Raw genomic sequence first — 23,361 nt, 5'->3', positions numbered from 1 at the left:
TATATATATATATATATAAAAATAAATAAAATAAAATAAACAAATGATGAAGAAGGTCTAAAACAAAAGAGAATCCCCTGCAATTAGGGATTTGATGCAGTTCAAAATATCGGCATTGTGTGGAAGAAGGTGCTTGAGCTTTAAAAAATATTTAGCATAATAGTGAGTGAAGAAGGCCTTTTTACCCTTTCAAGAAGAAGAAAAACGAACAATCTGAGTCCTCTATATGTTAGTTGTTTACACCCAGCCTATTTATGGCATTCTTCCAAAGCCTATTTGTTCCAGCTAACGAAAAACATTAAAATCTGATCTTAAGAATACACTTTCTCAAGGGGCTAAATCAATATCAAAACTCCTTTGCACTGCAATTCTTAGCAACGTTTTGTGTGCTCATTGTGTTGCAATGAATTTAATGAATGGATGAAGTTTTAGATGTTTATACATGTTAAATCTGTTGTACTGTTTGAATGCAGTGCTGCTTGAATGTTTGTGAAGCCATGAGGATTTTCTATATTTCTGCATAAATATGACCTAAAACATCATCAGATTTTCACACAAGTTCTAAAAGTAGATAAAGAGAACCCTGTGAAACAAATGAGACAAAATGATTCAATACATATTTGTGAGTGACAAAGTATGTGAACCACTAGGATTAGCAATTAATTTGAAGGTGAATCTAGAGTCAGGTGTTTTCAGTCAATGGGATGATGATCCGGTGTGAATGGGCATCCCGCTTGATTTAAAGAACAGGGATCTATCAAAGTCTGCTCTTCACAACATGTTTGTGGAAGTGGATCGTGGCAGGAACAAAGGAGATTTCTGAGGAGCTCAGAAAAAGAGTTGTTGATGCTCATCAGGCTGGAAAAGGTTACAAAACCATCTCTAAAGAGTTTGGACTCCAGCAATCCACAGTCAGACAGATTGTGTACAAATGGAGGAAATTCAAGACCATCATTACCCTCCCCAGGAGTGGTGGACCAACAAAGATCTCTCCAAGAGCAAAGTGTGGAATGGTCTGCAATGTCACAAAGGACCCCCGGGTAACTTCTAAGCACTTGAAGGCCTGTCTCACATTAGCCAATATTAATGTTCATGAGTCCACCATCAGAACACTGAACAACAATGGTGTGCATGGCAGGGTTGTATTGAGAAAGCTGCTGTTCTCCAAAAAGAACATTGCTGCCCATTTGCAGTTTGCTAAAGATCATGTGGACAAGCCAGAAGGCTGCTGGAAGAATGTTTTGTGAATGGATGAGACCAAAATAGAACTTTTTGTTCATTGGTTGTTCCATCAATGACGGCAAGCCGTCCTGGCCCAGATGCAGCAAACAGGCCCAAACCATGATACTACCACCACCATGTTTCACAGATAAGGTTCTCATGCAGGAATGCAGTGTTTTCCTTTCTCCAAACACAACACTTTTCATTTAAACCAAAATGTTCTATTTTGGTCTCATTTGCCATTGTTGGTCATCCCATTGATTGAAAACACCTGACTCTAATTTCACCTTCAAATTACCTGCTAATCCTAGAGGTTCACATACTTTTACCACTCACAAATAAGTAATACTGGATCATTTTCCTCAATAAATAAATGACCAAGTTAATATTTTTGTCTCATTTGTTTAACTGGGTTCTTTTTATCTACTTTTAGGACTTGTGTGAAAATCTGATGTTTTAGTTCATATTTATGCAAAAATATAGACAATTCTAAAGGCTTCACAAACTTTCAATCACCGCTGTATGTCAAAACTTCAGCTGTTTTGAAAGTATATAATATACTTAATGCAATACGTACATTACACTATGATTTGTTATTTTTAGCATGTTAATAAAATAGTGGGTTTTGCTCCTTTAAATTATTATTTAGTATTCCAAAATTTGTATCGACTTCTCAAGACGTCTTCTATAATGTTATTTTGGTAATATGGTGGTTTACCCAACTTCTGAATTTACACAAGGAAACATTAAAGGATATTGTATGAATTAAGGCTTCCTTAAAAGATACCACTTTGTCAAAAATTGTTAAAACTGGCATTTCTTCAGTTGTTTTTATTTCAGAACCAGTTGTTTAGATTTGTCTTTTTACTTTTTTTATGTTCACTTTTGAGCTTTAGTAAAGCTGTTGTGATCAGGACAAAATAACCTACAGTTGTTAGTGGCAAACTCTTTTTGTAGGGGCTCAGGCGTCACAGTTTTTCCAGCCAATTGGCACCAATAGGCGTTTTTTTTTTTTATCAGACAAAAGGGTGAGCTGAAATCACAGCCAAGTATTAGAATCAAAGGTAAAATGCACAGTACTATCACATAATGAAACTACACCATCATAAAAAGACTATTAGACATTGTTGGTCCTAAAATGCTTGCCACCTTCTCTTCAGCCACGTAGGAGAAGAGGAAACAAACTCAATACGTGCTCTTCATTTTGTATATTGCACATGTGTAAAAGCAGACTGCTCTTTTACTGCTGAGAGCACAGTATAATTATGCTCATCATAATAATTAGCTTTAATATTTGCTCTGTATCTTGACTACTTCCATATTCTTTTTTTTTTTTTTGCTGTCTGTATCTGCTCACTAGGCCACTTTCAAACCCCTTCCCACTTTCTTCACATCTCATTTGTCTCTCCTCTTTTCATCCTGCCTCATTTATCTTCTGCTCTCTCTGAGGCATAAAGACCATATCCTCTTTATCAGTGAGTCGCAGCAGGAGCTTGTCACTCTCCCTCCACCCCTTACTCTCATCATCACTCCTTTCCTCTCATCATCACTCGATTTATTTTCTTCCACACAATTCCACAGGTTTCATATTTTCTCCTATGCATTTTTTTTTTTTTGCTATGATTGGAATATTTAGTTGGTGCACCGTCAGGTTGGCTTATATTCTAGCAGATTGTTTTCTTCTCTCTTTATTTCTGTCTTTCAGGTGATCCCTGGTCAATTTTCTTCTCTCCAGTCTTTACCTCCTAGTATTTTATTGTAGGCTCACCTCTTACAGGGTCGAAGCAGTATTTCTTCTTTGTTATCATTGCCTTTTTATCTGCTTGCTTTGTCACCATGTTGCTGGTATCTTTTTATATTTTATTCAAACATTCTTTCCTTCTGCTTACAATACTAAATCTTGTAGAGAGCAACATTTAAAATAGACAACTTGGCTTAAATAGCCTAACCTAGCTATATGAACTATGTACTAAGTTATAATGCTCTATGTTTTTAGTAAAAAAAAAAAATTAAAAAAGATGAAATAAGTGTACATTTTAGGGATGCACGATATTGGATTTCTGGCCAATATGTTAAAAATTATTTGGCCGATAACCAATACCGATATTTTATATACTTTCCTTATTTAAGCTTATTTGCTACAAAAATTGTGTAACAGCTGTAAAAGCTGGTGACATATATTCAGTAACGGCCATATGATATGCATAGCGCTTTAACTTATATTAAATGAAAAGTGTTAAATGTTATTTATTAGCATTAGTCACCTGCGATGCTGTCTCACTTGTTCCAGGTTCCTATCTGCAGTGTGGGATCAAATGCACTCTTGTGCATGAAGGACAGACTTTTTTAAGTTCAAAGTTTTTGTCTATCCATTGTATCTGTAATCTGTCTGCAATCTAGCTGTTTTTGTTACTAATCTAGCGGTTTTTGTTACTTTTTTCCATCTTATTTGTTAAATAAAAAATTTGGTATGCCTTTTTATAACTGTTTATTGTTGTCTCTGTTGTCCATTGTTATCATTCTTTGTTGAAATCAGGTCTCTCTTGTAAATGAGTCCTCGAGGCTCAATGGGATTTACCTGTCTAAATAAAGGTTGAATGAATGAATGAAAAGTGCTATCAGCTATTAGCTTCTCAATGACGTCAGAAATGACGGCTTGTAACTTGGGTAAGTTTATGTCGGAAAAATATCTCCAACTGGGGATGATGTGGTGAAGCTCAACGTAGTCCAAAAATCTTCAGAATCCGACATCCTCAACAACAAAAAAAACCTTCCACACTGCAGACATTTTGAATTTTCCTCTCCTCCGTGAGATCAGGTAGGCGCGCGTGACGTCATCACGTTCTGCCGCTGCAGGCATCCTTGTCACTGGGTTGTCATACAAAAACAGTACCTTTTATATCGAGGAGTTATTTTGATGGAATGTCCGATATTGAACTTGAATACTAATATCGGCCGATACCAATACCAAGCCGATAGTATTGTGCATTTTTGTGTTTGTTTTCCAGATTCTCTTTCAGTTTTTATGACTATAGTTTTATGTTTAGGCTAGAATACAATATTCTGCCATGAAACATTATTGCAAGAAAAGTTAAAATATATATTTAATAATACATGACAGAAGGTTGTCTCTCAGAGAAAACAAGAGTTAAAGGTGTAGTATTACATATCCTGAGATATATTCATACTGTTAAAACGGGTTCTTTCATTTTTCTGGACTGTGTAACATACGTGCAGTGAATTTAATAAAATGTGGACGTGAGACGTTAATTATCTTTGACTCACCACGACAGTGGGTCATTTATTAACAGAATCAAGTTTAACACATCACACATTTACATTAATTGGCAAGAATTGAAAAAATAACGACATAATTAATCAGCTTTACAACCAGGAAAACCATACGGCCATGATTTTCCGTTGCTTCACCACAGACATTTCTGAAGACATCTGGATTAATTTGCTAGCAGATAGGAGAGTTTAAAGATGGAAAAATGAGATTTATCTACAGAGAGATGTGTGAGGGAATTTGTCTGTTTTAACCAGAACTGACACGCTCCTTCTTTTCCAGCTTGGGCCAACGGTACGCTTGGTCGAAATAGAACTTTTACCTTGCAGATGATAGCTTCAGCATCGGTGTAGAGCTCTCCTTTCAACTCTTTCAGCGTCTCCGTGAGGACAGCTCGAACCTCGAGAGTCGTGTGAGGTTATCCAAACAGAAGTTATAATTCCCAAAATCGTCTCTGGTTCAGCTTGATTCTAATTCAGCCGCATCCTGAATGCCAGCGTTCTGCATTCTGAACTCCAAACTCTCTGCATCTGAATTCCAAAAACTCTGCTTGAACTAGGAAGTGCCCACATTTTAAAGAGCTCTGCTTCCGGTTCATTTGAGAGCCTTTTGATTGGTCGATGGACCAAAGCAGAGGTGTGGTTTGTGATGTAAGGTGTTATTAAAAGTCAAGGAAAAGATTCAGATTGTTTAAGAACAGACAGAAAGATATCATGGAAAAACCAGACTTCGTGGAGCCACTCACCAAGTATCTCGCTGTAAAAGTTAAACATGACATTTCTTTTCAGTAAACTTTCAGTTGACCGAAACTCGAACTTTGACACACTTACAAATTTGCTCACTTCAAAGCAGACGATCAAGAAATTGAATCATTACTCTGTAACGTACTCTAACTTGATTTCACTTTGAATTGAGGATTAAGAATCATTACTACTGTTTAAGTAATTAAAAATGATTAGTTCACTTCAACATGTAGACATTGTTTGAACCAAAACACTTTGATTATCAAAACATTTGTAAAATAGTAATGATCATAGAGAATTGTCTTTTTCCACTTGATTAATTCAAGAAAGAAAGTCTCAGGATGGGTTAACCTGTATTTCTGGATTCAAATCAATGAAATGACAGTTTCAGTCCCATATGGTCAGTTTTGACATCTGGCCTAGTCCACTACAAAGGTTTGCGTTAGGATTTTTAAAATTAATTATTTCAGTGCATTTGGTTTGACCCTTTTATGCTGTCCTATTGCTTCTCTGATAGAACATATTATTCATTTTAAGTTCATGATGAACTTATGATATGATGTATGTCTCTGATTTTCATTTACCATATTTTTCAGACTATAATTCGCACTTTTTTTCATAGTTTGGCCAGTCCTGTGACTTATTGTCCAAATCGACTTATATGCAGGGTTTTTTCCTATTCATTACGCAATTTTTGACTGACGTGTTAAATGTTCATTCATACTGACATGAACCAAAGAATAAACATTACCAGGTAATTGTTTTGTTGTTGTAATTAAATTATTAAAACTTTTCATGACGCACACATCATAACTTTTAACACACACATCATTTACATCACAAAAACTATTTATTTGTTAATTGTTTGCAAATATTATCTTTACACAATGAAATAAGTGAATTCACCAAATTTGTGGAATACAGTTTTTTAGGAGTACATAGAAGTGTGCATAAACTGTGTTATGTATCCTGATTAAGTTATGTTGTTATTTTGCTAGGATAGGACAAATTAAATTCCTTATTCTCATTCCATCATAAATTGAATCTCAGATGAAAACAGCCATGCTATGTGTATGCCCTGCAAGAATTGTGAAGCACACAACTTTTAAAAGTATTGGGTTTTTATATAAAATTAAACCCTACAACAGCAGTTTATGCAGGGCACATCTTTATGAGCAGTTACATTTTCCAAGCATGCACATTGATTACAGTGCAGAATTGAGGTAGATCAATAGTATAACTGTTTTATAATATTTTACAATAAAGTGTATGTTGATTGCATGAATTATTGATTTAAAGAGTGTTGTTCTCGTTGTAATATTTCAAGGTATCTTTTAGTGCTTGCCTGTATGTGTTTGTCAACAGAATTGTGCTGAAAATTACCAAACTGATTTCTATGAAACATGGCAGAAAAAAAATCTAAACCAAGAACCCACAAATTATATATTTGGGTCTAGATTGCGTCTTTAAAATTGTAGAAACTGAAATCTCTTTTCTAGATTGGGATCTTTGGAATTTTGTACAAGCCTGTACAAACTTTGATGTATGAACAAAGTGTCCTTTACTGCTCTCTTCACATTTACTTTTACGTAGTTGACATTTACTGTGGCTACAGACTTAACAAGCTTAACAAAACTAGACAGCTGAGTACAAAATTAACGGTCTGATATAACTGTATTTTTGCTCAGCCACACAAATCGTAGTGGAAGAATCTGGCCTGAGCATCTTGAGTGTCTGAACTCAGCCTACCTTGGATGAACAGTCCAAGCTGGCGATAGTAGTGTAATGGTGTGGAAAATGGTCTTTTGGTACACTTTGGTCTCCCATAATCAATCACTGTTTGAATAGCACAGCTGTTGGTGACCATGTTCACACACTCATGGCCACTTTTTACCATCTTTGAATGTGTACTTCCAACCAAGATGATGCTTGCACTATGTCATGAATCATAAATCACCTCAGACAGATTCTTACCCAAACAAAAGGAAAACTGTGCACACCAAATTTCCTCACTTTTTTATTTAGCACATTTAACAGTTAATAATGACATGGGGTTACATCCAGATAAGGTACAAAACATAAAGAACTATTGCTAATCTTAATGGAGGTTGAAAGGAAATCTGAAATGGGTTTAAATTTACATTACGTGGTTACACTGCAGTTTTGTTTTTTTCTTCTTAATCCTGCATGTGGGCTAATAATAATTTTAGTTTGCCAAACATTTTGCGACTATATTGTGTGAAATAAGGTGTTAAGCAACTCAGTTAACTTGATAACTATATATTATTAAATGTCCTATGATTTTGGAATTAACCAAAACAAATGCAGTGGGGCTATCGTTGGGAACAATAGAAGTCTAACAGCAAATGTTACAACAAGAGTTTGTGTTGGAATGTCATAAAACTTTGCTACTTGGTGGTTCTGAAGTCTGTACCAAAGTTCTGTTTTAATTGTAAGTAATCAAATCATACTTTCTGCTAGGGCTGAACAATAATTTGATATCGATATATATCACAATATACTTTTATTCAATAACGGTGATATGAGTTTTAAGCACATTTTCGATATTTCGATATACATTACGCTATGATTACAGCTTATCACTGACACATTTCTTTTTCTGTTCGGGTTGCAGCAGCCACTTCAGTTTCAACCTAAACAGAAAAAGCCACAACACAACTACTAAGTGCGTGTTGACGTACACCACAGCTCGAAGGAGTCAGCGATAGCAGGCTAGGCTAGGCTAGGCTAAGCTCCAACGCACAGTAAGTTTTTGCTTCATAATGAGTTCCCATGACCGTCAGAATGTGACTGAACAAGCTTTCACAAGTGAAAAGAAAGCAGATTACGTAATTGATAAAAGAGGAAAGACTAATTTGGCGGTGTAGAAGTGGTTCGGCTATCTAAGATCTGATAAACTGCATGTTCATTGTGCTACAAAATGTGCCAGAGAGTCATTCCTACTAACGGTAGGAACACATCTAACTTGTTCCACCATCTAAAGAGTTTCCACCCGATAGAATATGCTGAGTCTGAAGATGAATCACAATAAAAGTTTGAGTCTACGTGTCCCTGAAACCCCCCCCCCCCCCCAGCTGTATCAAAAGAAAAACCCATGCAGCAAATGCAGATGTTTGCTGCATGGGTTAGGTTATGTTGTTTTTTCAAAGTTCCAACTATTAATATTGACAAAGTTGAAAGTTTTATGTTTATTTGACGGTGATTTCAAAGTTCTTTGAAGGCTAAATACAAATAAAAGGTGAACATTAATTTATTTTTACAGTTTTTCTGAGGCTTTTATATTGTTTACATCGATATCAAATTATATCGTTATCGACCGAAATTAAGAAATATATTGTGATAAAAGTTTGGGCCATATCGTCCAGCCCTACATTCTGCTCTGTAAACCATCCAATAGTCACATTAAATGTTTAAACTCAGTACATTAGTCCCTCAATACGTCACGGTTGACTCGTAGGCTCACTCTTTCGTGGGTTTTCAACATAAGATTGTACAAAAAAAAAAAGAGTGGCTGAGTATGGCTCACTCAGGTAAAAGATAGACCCTCCCCCACTCGCTCCTTTCTCTTTCCGAGGTTGTTTGTCACAGCAGAGATAGAGAAAGGAGGGGGCGGGGTGGGGTCTGTCTTTCCCCATTGTGTTCCAGAGACACAAAACAGGCGGGCACGCAACAGATAGCCTCATAAAAAGAAAGGAGGGATGGGGGGGGTCTGTCATACCTGAGTGAGCCACACAAGTGGCATGGATTTTTTATGTAAAATAATCAAGAGCGACCCGAACCAAGCCTGCAGGAACAAGAGCAGGAACAAGAATGATGGATACGTCAGGCACGAGGTGATCAGACAGTCTGGCAGGGAGGCAGAGACTGGGGAATGAAACAGGTGGTGAACATGAGTGTAATTGCGGCGGAGAAGTGGGTGTGGCAGAGAGCGGAGATCACTACGCTGTGCACTTTTAGAGCATTTAGAGAGTTTTTAGAACATTGTTAAGAACATTGCAAGAATGTGGGAAGGGTTTATAAAGTCTTGCATGTATATAAATACTAAAATAAATATAGCGTCCCTACTTTGCGGATTTTCACCTATCGTGTGGGGTGTCTGGAACGTAACCCCCGTGATAAGTTAGGGACTACTGTACACCGATTCCTCTAAATTTCAAACAATGCAAAATCCATTGTGTCTCAAATATAATTATGACTCTTTAAAAAAATATGCACTAAGAATCACTTGTTTTAAAAATGTTATGCCCTAAATCAAATGTAACTGCTTGAGAGCAGCTTACTGGTCTCACCAGGTTACTGGCTGGGATGCTATAAATGATGCATTATAACTGAGCTGATGAAATTAACATTAGCCCATTAAACCCTCTTCTGTTTGACTCACACTGTGTATATAATTTATAATTTACACTTCAACTTACCATACAACTCTGCTGCTCACTGTGTCACACAGGAGTGTTTCTGCTCACTCATGTACTGTAGATGTGTAGTTCTCCGTGAGGCACCATGAGGGATTAGAAAGGCTGTAGAAGTACAGATTGTTGCATCATTAGCTCCACTTGGTGATTTAATTTCTTTATAGATCTCGAGCTGAAGTACAAATGTGCCACTTGATTAAGAGCAGCCTGATGTAGAAGAAATACAATTCAGGTCAGGCTGTTTGTTTTCCAACACTAATAAGAGACTCTTAATTTTTTTTTTATTTTGAGAATGTTGCCAGGGGTGTAATGATAATGGGTGACATTTTTACAGAAAGTTGTTTGTTTCCATTCACTTTTTTATGTTTTCTTGCTCATTGATTATTGGTTTCTATCCCTCTCTGCCCTACCAAAAAGAGGTAAGTCTCAAAGTACCCTCTCCGTGTTTCATATCATTTTTTCACTGGTGGCTTTTTTAAGGTTTTGTCTGCTACTTTCTATCTTGATGCCTTGCGTTACAACTATCCTGTCTCTTTTTATGCATCTCCATGTTGCACTGTTCTTATTTTTTACTCTCCTTTTCATGTTTCTACTCTGCCAAGCAATTACATTCTCACCTCTCCTCTCCCATTGCCTACTCCGAACCGCTCTGGTCTCCTCACCTCTGCGTCAGATTTCCCCTCGGGATGACAGTGGATCATACTTATGGCTCTTGGTGATAGCAGCTTCACTACAGATCATTCTGTATCAGTGCTGTTATGAGCGTGAGCTTGGCACACTGTTGTAAATGAATTATTTTTTACCATAATACTGTCGCTGTTAAAGTAGAAACAATGTGCCGTAACATTCTGATAACATTCTTCTGCTTTTCTCAGTATAACTACTTCTTCATCCTTTTTTCTTTTTTACAATATGCAATTTCAGGAAATGGGTGTACTAATTCACAATCGCTGCATTTCTATTTTAAAGCATTTTTTATCCAGTGCAACTTTGCTCCCCTAGATGATGGATTGAATTTTAGCGGTGTCCAGTCTGTGCTCAGTTCAACAAGAGAGGAGGCAAGGCTGTTTTAAAGATTGTATTTTTCTGTTATCTAGTCAGCGATAAGTCAGAAAGGAGGCGGCACTCTTGAGAGTAGCTTCTTTTATATTATATATAGTTGCTCCATTGGGAGAAGTGAACACGAGCACAGATTCTCAGCATTTTTTTTGCATCTTAAGTCTTTTATACAAGGAACATACTGCATATTTTTTACACTTTTTGAAGATAAACAGATGAAATCATGTTAAATGACATGAAGTCAAGATGTTAAATAAAAAGATAACTGAAAGTGTTTGTAATCAACTGCAGGAGAGAAGGACAAAATTGATATAAGTTTGCTGTTATTTAAAAAAAAATATTGATTTCCCTTATAGGGCAGCACGGTGGCGCAACTGATAGAGCTGCTGCCTCTCAGCGAGAAGGTTGCCTGTTCAAATCCCGGTCCGGGGGCCTTCCTGGGTGGAGGTTGCATATTCTCTCCGTGCATGTGTGGGTTTTCTCCGGGTACTCCGGTTTCCTCCCACAGACCAAAAACATGCATGTTAGGCTGATGGGTAACTCTACATTGTCCCTAGGTGTGAGTGAGAGAGTGAATGGTTGTTTGTCTCGTTTGTCTCTATGTGTCCCTGTGATGGACTTGCGACCCGTCCAGGGTGTACCCCGCCCCTCGCACAGTGATTGCTGGACATGGGCACCGGTGAACCCCCGTGACCCAAAATGGAAGAAGCAGATAAAGATAATGGATGGATGGATTTCCCTTATAACTGTCACATTCAATCAATGCTCCAATGGATCTGACACATTGATAATCTTAGATCAAATAATTGTAATGACTCTGAGAGTAATTAGCATCCCCCAGTAGTAAACACGTTAACAAATGTTTTTTGTGATTAATCTTTTTTTTCATTAAATAAATATACTTAATTAGTTGTGATGTTTTGAAGAGATATTACATATAGTGGTGATCAGTAATCACTGTCTTACCTGATGAAGACAACGATTAAAGCATTACTAATTAGGAATATCAGATGCTTTTATAAGTCATTTGAGCTAACTTCACCAAGAAGGGGTCAGCTGAAAGTTAATTTCTGGCTATTGATTCAAATACTGTTGCTTTTTTACTTTTCCAACTACTACTTTGTTTTTTATCAGAGAAAACTTCTGCCTGTTATTCCAAACAGATAAGTCCAAAAAACACCACTTCTAAAATCTGAACTTTACGTACCGGCATGTATTTAAACACACATATACGTGTGTGCATGAGTGTGTGTGTGAGAAAGAGAGAGAGACTCGGCCACCCCATTCATTTAAGAAAACTATTGGCTTTTTGACACTGTGTCTGAACTCATCGATTCCGCACCACACCGCACCAGTTAAGAGCCTGCCCACTGCCGGTACCCACTTCTACTCAACCCGGTTCATGGAACCACCTTGTCTGTCATTCCAAGTGAACTGCCAAGAGGTGACAGTTTTGATGTAAGCAGACAGCAGCCATTAAATGGCCCGTGGCTCTTCGTTGCTGGATGACCCGCCCAGCAGAACTGCAAACTACATCTGAACATACACTTCCTTTCTGACCGTGTTGAGTGTGTCTTGTTTTTTGCTAATTTCTGGTATGGAAGCTTCAAAGATAGTGCCCTGGACCAATGATGAGGTACAGACCTTCCTAACTTTATCGGTCAATGTTAGGATTCAGCGTGAGCTGGACGGCACCGCAAGAAAGGACCACATTTACCGAGATATATCAGAGATGATGGCGCAGCATGGCTGCACCTGCTGGGATAAGCTAAAGAAATTGAGCATGCATCGGGATATCTAAAGAAATTAAAGTCTGATTTTAGGGCAATTAAGGACTGCAACGGGCGGAGTGGCCTGAACACAATGACCTGTTACGTTTCCGCCCACTTTGCATTGACCATTCAACCCACAGAGCAGGAAAACAAGTCACAGTGGTAAATTACCCACATCTGAGAAGAACCTATAAGATGAGAGCCGAGTGGAGTCGCACTCATCAATGGCAAAGCAGCTTATGCTTTTTTGTTTTTATATTGCTTAAAAGTAGTTTCCTAAAATAATTTTTTTAAATGCTCCCGCCGCTCTCCAGTATCCATCACTCTGTGCCACCTCGGACAAGCAAACAAAAAAAACTACAGTTTTTATACACTGTGTAACTCCTACCCACTTGAATACCTTGCGCTCAAAACTTTAAGATTTACTTGCATTCCCTGATCGATTCCAGTCCGGATAAACATTTATCTTGAAAACTACAAACATTCACTATTCAAATCTCTCAGCGACGGGGGACATCGGTGTACTGCTCATCTCTTGTGATCTCAGACAAAAGCCAAACTTTAGCCAGTGTTGGTGTATTTTTTGCCAGTTTGTACAGGATCTATAGGAACAGAATGCCTCATGGTAAGACCATAAACAGAATGGGAAGAATTATATGATAACAAAACAGGTACATGACTTGAAAGAAAAAAAAATGTTGAGAGTAGTAAAATGAAGAACAAATGGGAATTGATCAAAAACACTCTTTGTGCTTGTAATTTTTATTTTTTCCTGAAGTTTTTGGACCCAGTAGACAAATGAACACAGAAACCCCTGCATGCAGATAGTAAACCCAACAGTGACAAAAAAGGAGAATGTTTTTTTTTTTTTTTCCAAAATAGAAGTGGTATCAAGTTACAACCAAACCCCAACCTCATGACATGGCCATCTGCTTCAGCTGCTGCTCACTGCAGGGTCCGTCCCCAGAAGCAGCAAGTTGAGATCAAGAAGCTAATCCAGAAAATTATTATTCAGAATGGTTGCTGGGTGATATCTGTCCCACAGTCCTATGTGGTACCATTTTCTGCAATAATTTAATTACACTGTAAGCCAATATTTAAACACTAATTAAATTTGCAGTTCATCTTTTAAAAAGTGGGTTAAGTATCTTGGGGCTTCTTAATAAAAAATAACCCATTGTTTAACAAAATCAACAAAATGTTATTTTAATGATGTTATAGTAATTAAGAGAGCGTATAAAGGCTTTTATTTGTGGCCCGAGCACACATAATGATTTGGTTGGTCCTCAGTGCACACGCACGCTCGCACGTCCCAATTGTGCTGAAGAGGATTATGCGAGTTAGAAGACAGTTTTTCCACCAAACCATTCTTCACTCATTTGATTGCGCTGGGATGATGAAAAAATTTGCATGACAAGCGTTGTTATCTGATCCATTAGTGACTAAACATTTTTATTACAGCATTCTGCTTCTCCTTGTTATTTATACGTCCTTCCTGCGCATTAAGACTGTCTGTGCTTGAGCAAGAGCCAAATCGTCACATTTGTGTGAGACAGTAAAATACATTAGATCACTGAGGAGGTTTGTTCCTGTGGACTCGATCTTTCTGACCTGCTTACAAAAGGTTTTAGGAAGAAGGTCAACGAGAAATGTAACAAAATTAATCTTTGGTAAAATCAAATTCAGTTGAGGTCAGATTGCATGCAGATAATAAACACAATTATAGAAAATGTATCTTTCTTGATATAATCAAGGTTATTAAATGTGTATTGTAATTCTAGACCATTTTTTGTTGGTTTTTTTTTAAGTTATTTGTGTAGTCGTTTTTACTGAATGTTGTTCACACTGTTTACATTCATGTATATTTTTCAGAGTGGAGGCTCTCGAACTTTACTGTGCTGCTGTTTGTTTGTGCCCTTGCTTCACTTCACAGAAAATAAATGACTGTGTTGCTACCCTCCAAAATGCATCGGCTCTCGCCAGCCATCCAACTTCTCTCGCTATTTTACTCTATTGTCAAGGATTGTTTTTCCAGCACTTTCCTTGGCATAAGATAAATGGCTGTGACAGCATATACTGAATCATTTTCTCCCAAGTTTTTTGTTAGATGTACATGTCAGAGTTGGAAATAGCAACTTGTCTGCGTTTCTTTTCACCTCACTTTTCATCAAAAGAGGCTCAAAAATTGTTGAAGCATTACTGATGAAAGTCCTATAAGCCCCGGTGAAGTATTTAGTCAGCTTTAACGTTAATGTGCAAATCTATGATGTGCAAATGGCTGTTTTCTTGTTTTGTAATTATATAAATGATGACGTTTCTTCATAAAATGACCCAAAAATGACAAACTGATTATAAAGCACATACGGTGCACTGCTTTGTTTCTTGACCTCTGCATGGAAAGAGATTTGTTTGTTGCTGACTGTTTATCCCTTTTAAATACCAAGATCTTGCATAATAATAGATAAAATTGTAACTGTTCTAGTTATTATTTTGTTAGAAAACATTATATTTGCAGATTTTTTAGATCATAGCTGACAAACTCCACTAAGGACCAGAAACTGTCTTCTTGTGTTACATTATACACTTTACCAAATTCTAGTACTGTATCCAGCTAGTTAGATTTATATAGCTTTATATATTGTTTTTAACATTTTAGGAACTTTTTTTTGTGTATGCTTTTATCTGTTGCTGCTGTTACACTTGAATTTCCCGTTCGTGGGACAATAAAAGCTGTTTCTATTCTATTTTATAGATTTAGTAAAGTGAACAATATTTTTCATTCACACGTGACCAGAATCTTAATGAAGGAAGAATAATTGTGCAAATATGTGAGAAAAACTAAATACGCAGAAATACAGTAGTCCCTCGCTCCTTCATGGTTCGTTTTTCACGGACTCGCTCTATCGCAGTTTTTCAAAATAGGATTGGACATGGCACACAATTGGCTGGTTGATGGACGAGCTGCACGTTCGCAAGGAGTTTTTATTTTAAATAAATTAATTTAAAGTATTTAGCACCTCCTGCACCTTTGTGCAGCCCACACTGCAGGATAAGCTTTGTGCTGCAGCTGATCAGCTGATCTTTGAGCAGAGTGGAGAAGTGGGCGTGGCCAAGAACGCTTGCAGGTGGCTGAGAGCAGAGGAGGCAGAGAGAGGGAAATCATGACATTCTGTGCTCTTTTAGAGCGTTTGGAAACATTGTTTAGACTATGGATCCCCCGTGATAAGCGAGGGACTACTGTACTGAATCCATGTTTTTCTACACGTTTGCATTTATTTCTTCTCAGGAAACTGTCTAAATTCAATAAAATGGTTTAGGTCTAATTGTTAATGTACATTTAATTACAAAAGTATATTTGATAAGATAACGTTTGTTGTAAACATACTCTGTGAACATACTGCTTTTGTCTCTTTCCTCTGTCTTAATTTGAAAACATTGACTTTGACCTTTATGTTCCTGACTGTAATTTGCCATTTCTTTCCTGCTTTCTTTGCCCTGCTGCAGCTGGCTCTAGAAGACCCGGTGCACAGTGTTTCCCTTCAGCAGTTTGTCTATGAAAAACTGAAGGCACAGCAGGCCCTGCTGGGGGACCAGGGCTTCGGGGTTCTGATGGAGACTGTGGACACGGAACTCGTCAGACAGCTCCAGGAGTTCCTCCAAGGCTTCTGAAGGCCTTCTCTACTTTATAGAAACATCTTTGCCCAACACAGCGCTCTTCCACCATTTTTTGAGAATCCACAAAGAAGGCTAATAATCTGCCCAATGTGTGGACTCCCAATTAATTTTTTCCCAACAATGTACCCATGCTATGCCTTATCTATACCCACATCTAGCCTTGTTAACTGTCCTTAGCTAACACCTTTATCTGCATCAATGTTATCTGCTGATCTATCATTTTTTGTAAAGGTGGAATTTCTTGTGAGTGTCTAAACATGTAAACATTCACAAAAACACTAGAGCTTCCACTTAATTCTATGTGTTTCTTAACTTTTTTGAAGGATTGGGTAGAAAGTTGGAGGATTGATGTAGATATTGGAAATGTTGGGGAGGTTATAACAAACATCATCTGTAGGTGCCAGTCAAAGCCTCGTAAATTGTTGTATTTTTTATTTTTTGTTTGTTTCTTTGTTTTGTTCACATAAACCATGTGCGCAGATTATAGTAGAACCATTAGAAGAAGAAAATATTAGAACAAACAGAAGAACCTAAAGCAGTGTTTACAGACTATTCTTAAAAGAGGAGAAAAAGGTTATGTAATTTTGTATTTATGTAAAGTATGGATGAACATTTGCATTTTTTTTTCTTTTGTCTGAACAAGAGGGAAGTGACTACTGAGTGTTTTACTTTTCTTCTTCTTTTTTTAAATTAAATTAAGTTGGAGTGAATTATTGCAGTTTTTTTTTTTTTTTATGATTGACTTGTAAATGTGCTGAACCACATTTATATGTATATACATACTGCTGCTAATAGATGGTGTGTCAAAGCACTTTAATAACCAAAAACTCTTACATTTTCATTTTTCACCTCTGTGTTTCAAGGTAATGGTAAAAGTATATTTGTACAGAAGTTGCATTAATACTTTTTTTAAATTTGTTGCCATTTCTCACATTTTAGCAAAACCTTCAAAGGTCATGTTCATGTCAGATGCTGTCGGGGAATCAAATGTTTCATTTGAACTGATACGGTGAATTCTGACCCATGCGATTATTCCAGTCACACCTTCATAGTTGGGGGGTCTTGGAGAGGAAAGCTGTTCATCCTTTTCCTTTGTCCTTTCCCACATCTGTTCTTATAATCAAACTTTGATTTATTAGATTTGACAAAAATTTGTAATTTTTTTCCCCTCGAGTTACGTGTTGATGTTGGCACACCTTGAAAATGACATCACATTGGCTGATACAAGTTCATTCATAATTCAATAAGAACATTTATCGGCTCGAGAGTCAAAATGGTCGTCTAAAGATATGTAAGCTGTCAAAGTAATTCCAACAAAAAATGAGTTGAAACTAAAAAAATAGCTTTATGATTTATTCTTTTGACATTTATGAAACAATGTTCTCATTTTCTCGTTACTGCAATTTTAGTCTTCCTCACTCTTTTTGCACTGTGATAAGAGTTGAGTAGCAGTTTGAGTTATGCTTATCCTCGAATCATATTCTTTTTACTAACACATTTAGTTCCTAACTAGCTTTTCAGTAAATGATTTATTTCCTCATTTTCTTCTAATTGCAGCATTTACCATTAATGTACGCAGCAAACCACTAGAGGGATGTGTTTTGGCTTATGCTGTACATTTTTACTTTGATGAAAAAATTAACCCTTGTTTTCTTTTCTCCTCTCTCTTTTGTTCCAAAGCCTTCAATAAAATGCTGTAATCAGCCAAAGTAGCTGTCTATTTCTATTTCTTTCTTTTTTTTTTCCATCTATGTTGATGAAAACCCAAGTCCTAATGACTGACATAGCTCTAGGTACTAAAGTTTCTGCCGTCTGGTTCTTTTGAGTGTTTTCATTTTATGCGTATATGACAATTTGGATTTAACGTAACTAGCAAATGTAATGATGTACCAAATAAAGGGATGGTTTTAGGGTAAACTAGATGCAGCAACATCAAGCATCTAAACACTGTTGGCAAGTGAGGAAGAGCTCTTCAGAATCAGAACACTGACAGAAGTATGATCTGGTGCACAAACATGATGGTGTTGTACAGGCCTGGAAGAAGGAGCTTGCAAAAGGAGGGAATTATTAAGTAAATAACATGGTAAATACCAAGAGAAGTAATTGTACTAATTAGAAAAAAATTGCAAAGTAGAACCCAGACAAGGAAGAGAAATGGATCGGCAGTCTGGAAACAAAACAAGGGTCCACATTTATACTTATTCGAGGTTCTACTTGGACACGTTGACTGGAGCAAAAAGGAGCTGATACCCTGCTAATCTTCCTCCAACTGCCTAATGGCAGCTTTTCCTGTTAAACAAGATCTCCAAACAGATATGATAAGTTTTACATATAATTAAATGTATGGAAACTTGAATTTTCTGCTATAAATCCAGTATTTAAATAAAAACATATGTAGAATATTTCTGGTGTCACACCCCTGTGAAGAACAGGTCACCCACCGATAATTATGGACTAAATAGGAAATAAGTACTGTTATTAATAAAGCTAAAATGATTGCCACCGCTGTAACCCCGGTGAGTCATACACTTAACAAACTTGAACATTATGGGATGCTGCCCCTCATCACCTCACTCAATAAAAAGAAAAAAGCTCATTACTTTAAGTGTGTGGGGGGGACTACAAAATGGTTAGTCACTTATAAGTAAGTCAATTATTTTTATTAAGAGTTACAATATGTAATTATGTTTAGATATTAAAATGTCTTAAAGAGCTTTTTTTCCCCATCCAGATAATGACATAATCTTTTTTTTTTCATTCATTTTTACCTAAAACTTGTTTTCTCATGATAAATATAAATCATTTTACCACCAATAAACAAAATAAATCAGGACATTTGTGCTGGCATTTGATTAAATTGCCAATTGAAGAACGTTTTGCTGATCAACAGATTGTTACTGATGTTCTAGTTTTGCTTTGTTGATTTGATGAGTGTTGATGGCGGGTTTAACATGTGAACCACTCATTTTTGAACCATAGGTGGTTGTTTTTTTTCATTCATTCATTCAACCTTTTTTTATAAAGGTTAATCCCAATGAGCCTCGGGGACTCTTTTACAAGAGAGACCTGTTTTTTTTTTAAGTGAACAGTGGAAAACACATAGACAATCATAAAGGCTGCATACGAATAAGTGAAAATAAAATGGTATTTAAAAGAAAATGTAACCAAAAAAACAGCTAGAGTATAAGGCATTGTAGAAAACTAAAAACAAGAACATGTCTGCATTGGTTTTTCCCATGAATTTAGTAGATGTTTGAAGTCACTTAGAGAGGTCAAGGTCAAGAGCTTCACATCTTTTTGTAAAATATTCCAGGAAACAGGAGCAGAGTAGGAGAAGACCCTTTTGCCTAGTTCAGTCCTCTTTGAGGGAACACTGCAGGTAATAATGTCCTGAGAGCGCACGCTGTAGCTGCATTCATGCAGTGACATGGAGGAGGAGATGTAAGAAGGCAACAGACCAAGAAGTGATTTAAAGATGTAAATGTACCAGTGTGAGTCTGGTTGAAGTTAATGACATCCAGTTAACCAGTGAATACAGGGTGCAGTGGTGTGTACGATAGTTACAACCAGTTATGAATCTTAATGCAACGTGATAGGCAGCATCCAACATCTGCAAGTTGCTTGTAGGGGTGTTCATGTAGATAATGTCACTGTAGTCAGTGGAGGGAAGGAAATTCACAGTTACAAGGCATTTCCTAGTATTCAGAGTTGGACAGGATCTATTTCTGAAAAAGAAACACAATTTAACTTTCAGTTTCCTTACCAAGTTTTCCACGTGAAGCTTAAAAGAAAGATGTGAGCCGACCAAGATACCCAAATATTTGTAGGAATTGACAAACTCACCATTCGAGCTTAAACTCAAAGGAAGATTTTCTGGGACCGACTTTCTGTTTGAAAACAGCATCCCTTTGATTTTGTTGGCGTTTAGGACAAGTTTGAGATGGAACAAATCTGACTCGATAATGTTGAAAGCGGATTGCAAAAGCTGGAAAACCTTAGCAACTGTTTTGGCTCGACAACAAACAACTATCAGCATAGAAATGTAAGGATGCATCAGGGATGATCAGACCTACATTACCTATGTAGATTGTAAAGAGGGTGGGTCCTAAGACTGAGCCTTGTGGTACACCATTGCTGACTGTTAAATAACTGGAGGAAGTACCATTATGTTGAACGCATTGCATCCGATCTGAAAGATAGTTAGTGAACCAACCAATGGTGTGTAATAACAGCAGCTGTGGTTGTTTTCAGCTTCCATAAGTTATTTGTTTACAGTCAATAACTCGTGACTAAATCAGGATAAAGTGAGTGAGATGTGCAGTAGAAAAATCTACAAACAATTCGAGTGTCGTTTTTTGTGCATAAAGCAATAGTTAGATTTAATTTATATATTTTCACCAACAACACTGTTTTTGTGTAGATGAGTGGCACATGTGCTGAAAAAAAACGTTACTTTTGCTAGCTCAGGCAAAGCCTCAAACTTTTTGTGTGCTGGTGCCTTTCTGTTCATGTTCTGTAATGCAAAGATTTTGTGAAATGCTAAAGAATTGTAAAAGTCCAACGTCAGACTGTTTTTATTACCTCTTCAATTTGGTTTTCATGTTGCTGTCTGCTTCCTCTCATCCACCCAGAAGACACGTATAACAGATCAAAAAGCCACATTTCTCAGTGCACGGCACTGCTCTGAGGAGCATCTGCAGATACTGCAGCACTCAGCAACATTTGTGGAGTGCAGAAAATGGGTAGCTTTTTTCCCCTTTACGTCAAATGGTTATCGTATGTGGCTGTTGTACAAATAACAGTTCTCTGTATTGTAAAGTCCAACTTTAAAGCAGAAACACATGGAAAAGTTTTCTCTGACTGATTTTCTACAAAGTGCTTTTTTTCCTCTCAAGGCACGACGAGTAAACAAAAGCATCAGTGGCCACCATCAACCCATTTGTCTTAATTGGTTCAGAGTAATTGTAGTGCTGGCATCTGGTCACGTTGGGGGCTTTTTGAGACGATTAGGGATTCTACGCTCAACTTCACTTCCCGCCCTGCCTTTTTTTATCCTCACCAGTGCCATTAATCCAAAGAACTCGACTCATTCATCTTTCCACAGGTGCACTATCTACAAAGACTAATGCTAATTGTTCCCTGATGTACATGACAGAGCAGAGCAAGAGGATTAGTGCTAATCAATGATTTGCATGCTTTATTGGATTAGTTTCTCACAAGATTATGATTCAGCAGTGTGTTTCTCCGTCTTAAATTTTAGGAGTTGTTAATTTTCTCAATTATGACCCTTCATTAGGATGCATTTATCTACATGTTCCCCCAGGATTATTCAAGTCAATTGATATGTAATGGATATGATGAATAGCTTGTAGGTTCAAACTACTCTTCTGTATGACAAAATCAGTTTCTTGAATCTCTCTGGAGGGATTTAAGTCAACTCTTCTTCATAATTGTGTTTTAGTTCCTCGTTTTTGGACATTTGCTCATGAGTTGGGCAGTTGGTAGAGCTGTTCCCTCTCTGCAAGGTCACAGGGTTGCACCCCAGCCTGGGGCTTTTTTAAGTGCATGTTCTCTTTCCATGCATGTGTAGATTGTTCTAAAGTTATTCCAGTTTTCTTACACAGATCAAAACATGCATGTTAGATTCATTGGCAACCGACTAGTTCCTAGATGTGGGTGATAGTATAAATGGCTTTCTGTCTCATTTTTCTCAATTATTTTAATGTGACCATGTACAATACTGTATATCTTTTTAGAAAGAGTTCTGCGGAAAGGTCACAATCAAATATTTATATATTTTACGCGTTGTAGAAAGCTTTTTAAATGATCTCAGTTTAGGCTGGATTAAAGAGCTAACAGCTGATTTGAGTGGAGCCAGGACCAAAGTTAATATCTGCTGTCAAATCATTTTCAGTTTCCAAAGTGTTGATCTTGGCCCCCTCAGACTACCTTTAGCTCATTTATCTGGTCAGAATTAAAGTCTTATTTCTTCAAACTAAGGCTCTTCAGAGAGCTATCTACGCCGACAATAATTATTCATAATCTTGCAACAGAAAATGTTTAGCAGCAATCGTCTAGTTCTTCCCAAACTGCATTTTCAATTTGGATTTGGTATTGTAGAAAATATCGCTGTATTGAAAGCATATTTGTTCACCACACATTTTATCTGAAGGTAAGAAGTCATGACTAGATCATGTTAAAAAAAAATGTCCCTAGAAATGGAAGACTATTCTCTTCTGTTTCTTACCATGGCAGTGTGTAAATTCCTGCTTTTAGAACTATTAATGTGTACTTCCCTGGCTGCGCTTCGGCAGTTACCTGATTATGTCAATTTAATTGTCTGCATCCGTGAAAGCTGGAAAGCACCATGACAGCTTGTGGGAGAGTTTCCTTTTGTCTCTGCTTATTGATTGTGATTAGAAATGGCAGATCCTCTCTGCTTTTGGAAACCTGCTATTAAAACCTGAAGTTCAGGCATGTGAAATTGTTTTGTGTCCATAGCGCCTTTCAAGTGGTTGGATGGGTACCACTGATAATGATGAGTCAGTGTCTCCATGCGCTCGTGTGCATCACCCCAGAGTCTCATAGAAATGAGAGAGAGCTCTGATTAGTGTCAAACTGGGGTCTGCTGATTGAAGGGTTTTATATAAGTGTGACAAATATATGGAAGCACCCGAAGATGGTGTTCAGGTTTGCTAACGCACACTTACTCTGTTAAAAATAAACACTGATTGGAGACAAGTTATTCAACTTAAACTTTATGAGATTAGATGTTACTATAAGTTATATACCAGTTTATGATACTCTGTTCAAAATCTCAGAAATGCTAGATTGGAAATGTTTCAAAATTCAAGCAACTTGAAAAAAGTGTCAAGAAAATAATATACATTTTATTTTACTTTTTTCCGAAACATCACACTTCCACATTTGAATTGCATAAGTTGCAGATTCTTATGTGACAAAATAAAGTTAATGTGTTTATTCATGCATTTATGAATTAAGAGACTGATCCCCAAAAGTATAAGATTTATTTAGCGTTTACACTTTAAGCTCAACTACTGTAATTGTTTTCTTAAACAAAAAATAATCAAAGGCCGGTGATGGACTTGTGACCTGTCCAGGGTGTCCCCGCCTCTTGCACAGAGATAGCTGGACATGGGCACCAG

The 23,361-nt window shown here is 37.0% G+C and overlaps 1 protein-coding gene across 1 annotated transcript in view; it reads left to right on the top strand.

The window, feature by feature from the left end:
* Positions 1-16,425, top strand: part of ipo11 (importin 11) — a 146,665-nt gene extending 130,240 nt beyond the window's left edge. Inside the window, exon 30 of the mRNA XM_037680985.1 lies at positions 16,025-16,425. Coding sequence (XP_037536913.1) covers positions 16,025-16,189 — 165 coding nt within the window. The 3' untranslated portion in view covers positions 16,190-16,425. The remainder of the gene's footprint in view (positions 1-16,024) is intronic.
* The last annotated feature ends 6,936 nt before the right edge of the window (positions 16,426-23,361 follow it).

This window comes from Nematolebias whitei, chromosome 8 (assembly GCF_014905685.2).
Source record: "Nematolebias whitei isolate Nwh7 chromosome 8, NemWhi1, whole genome shotgun sequence".
NCBI lineage: Eukaryota > Metazoa > Chordata > Actinopteri > Cyprinodontiformes > Rivulidae > Nematolebias > Nematolebias whitei.
Note: the sequence above shows the minus strand (reverse complement) of the source record. Positions and strands in the feature narration are given on the sequence as shown.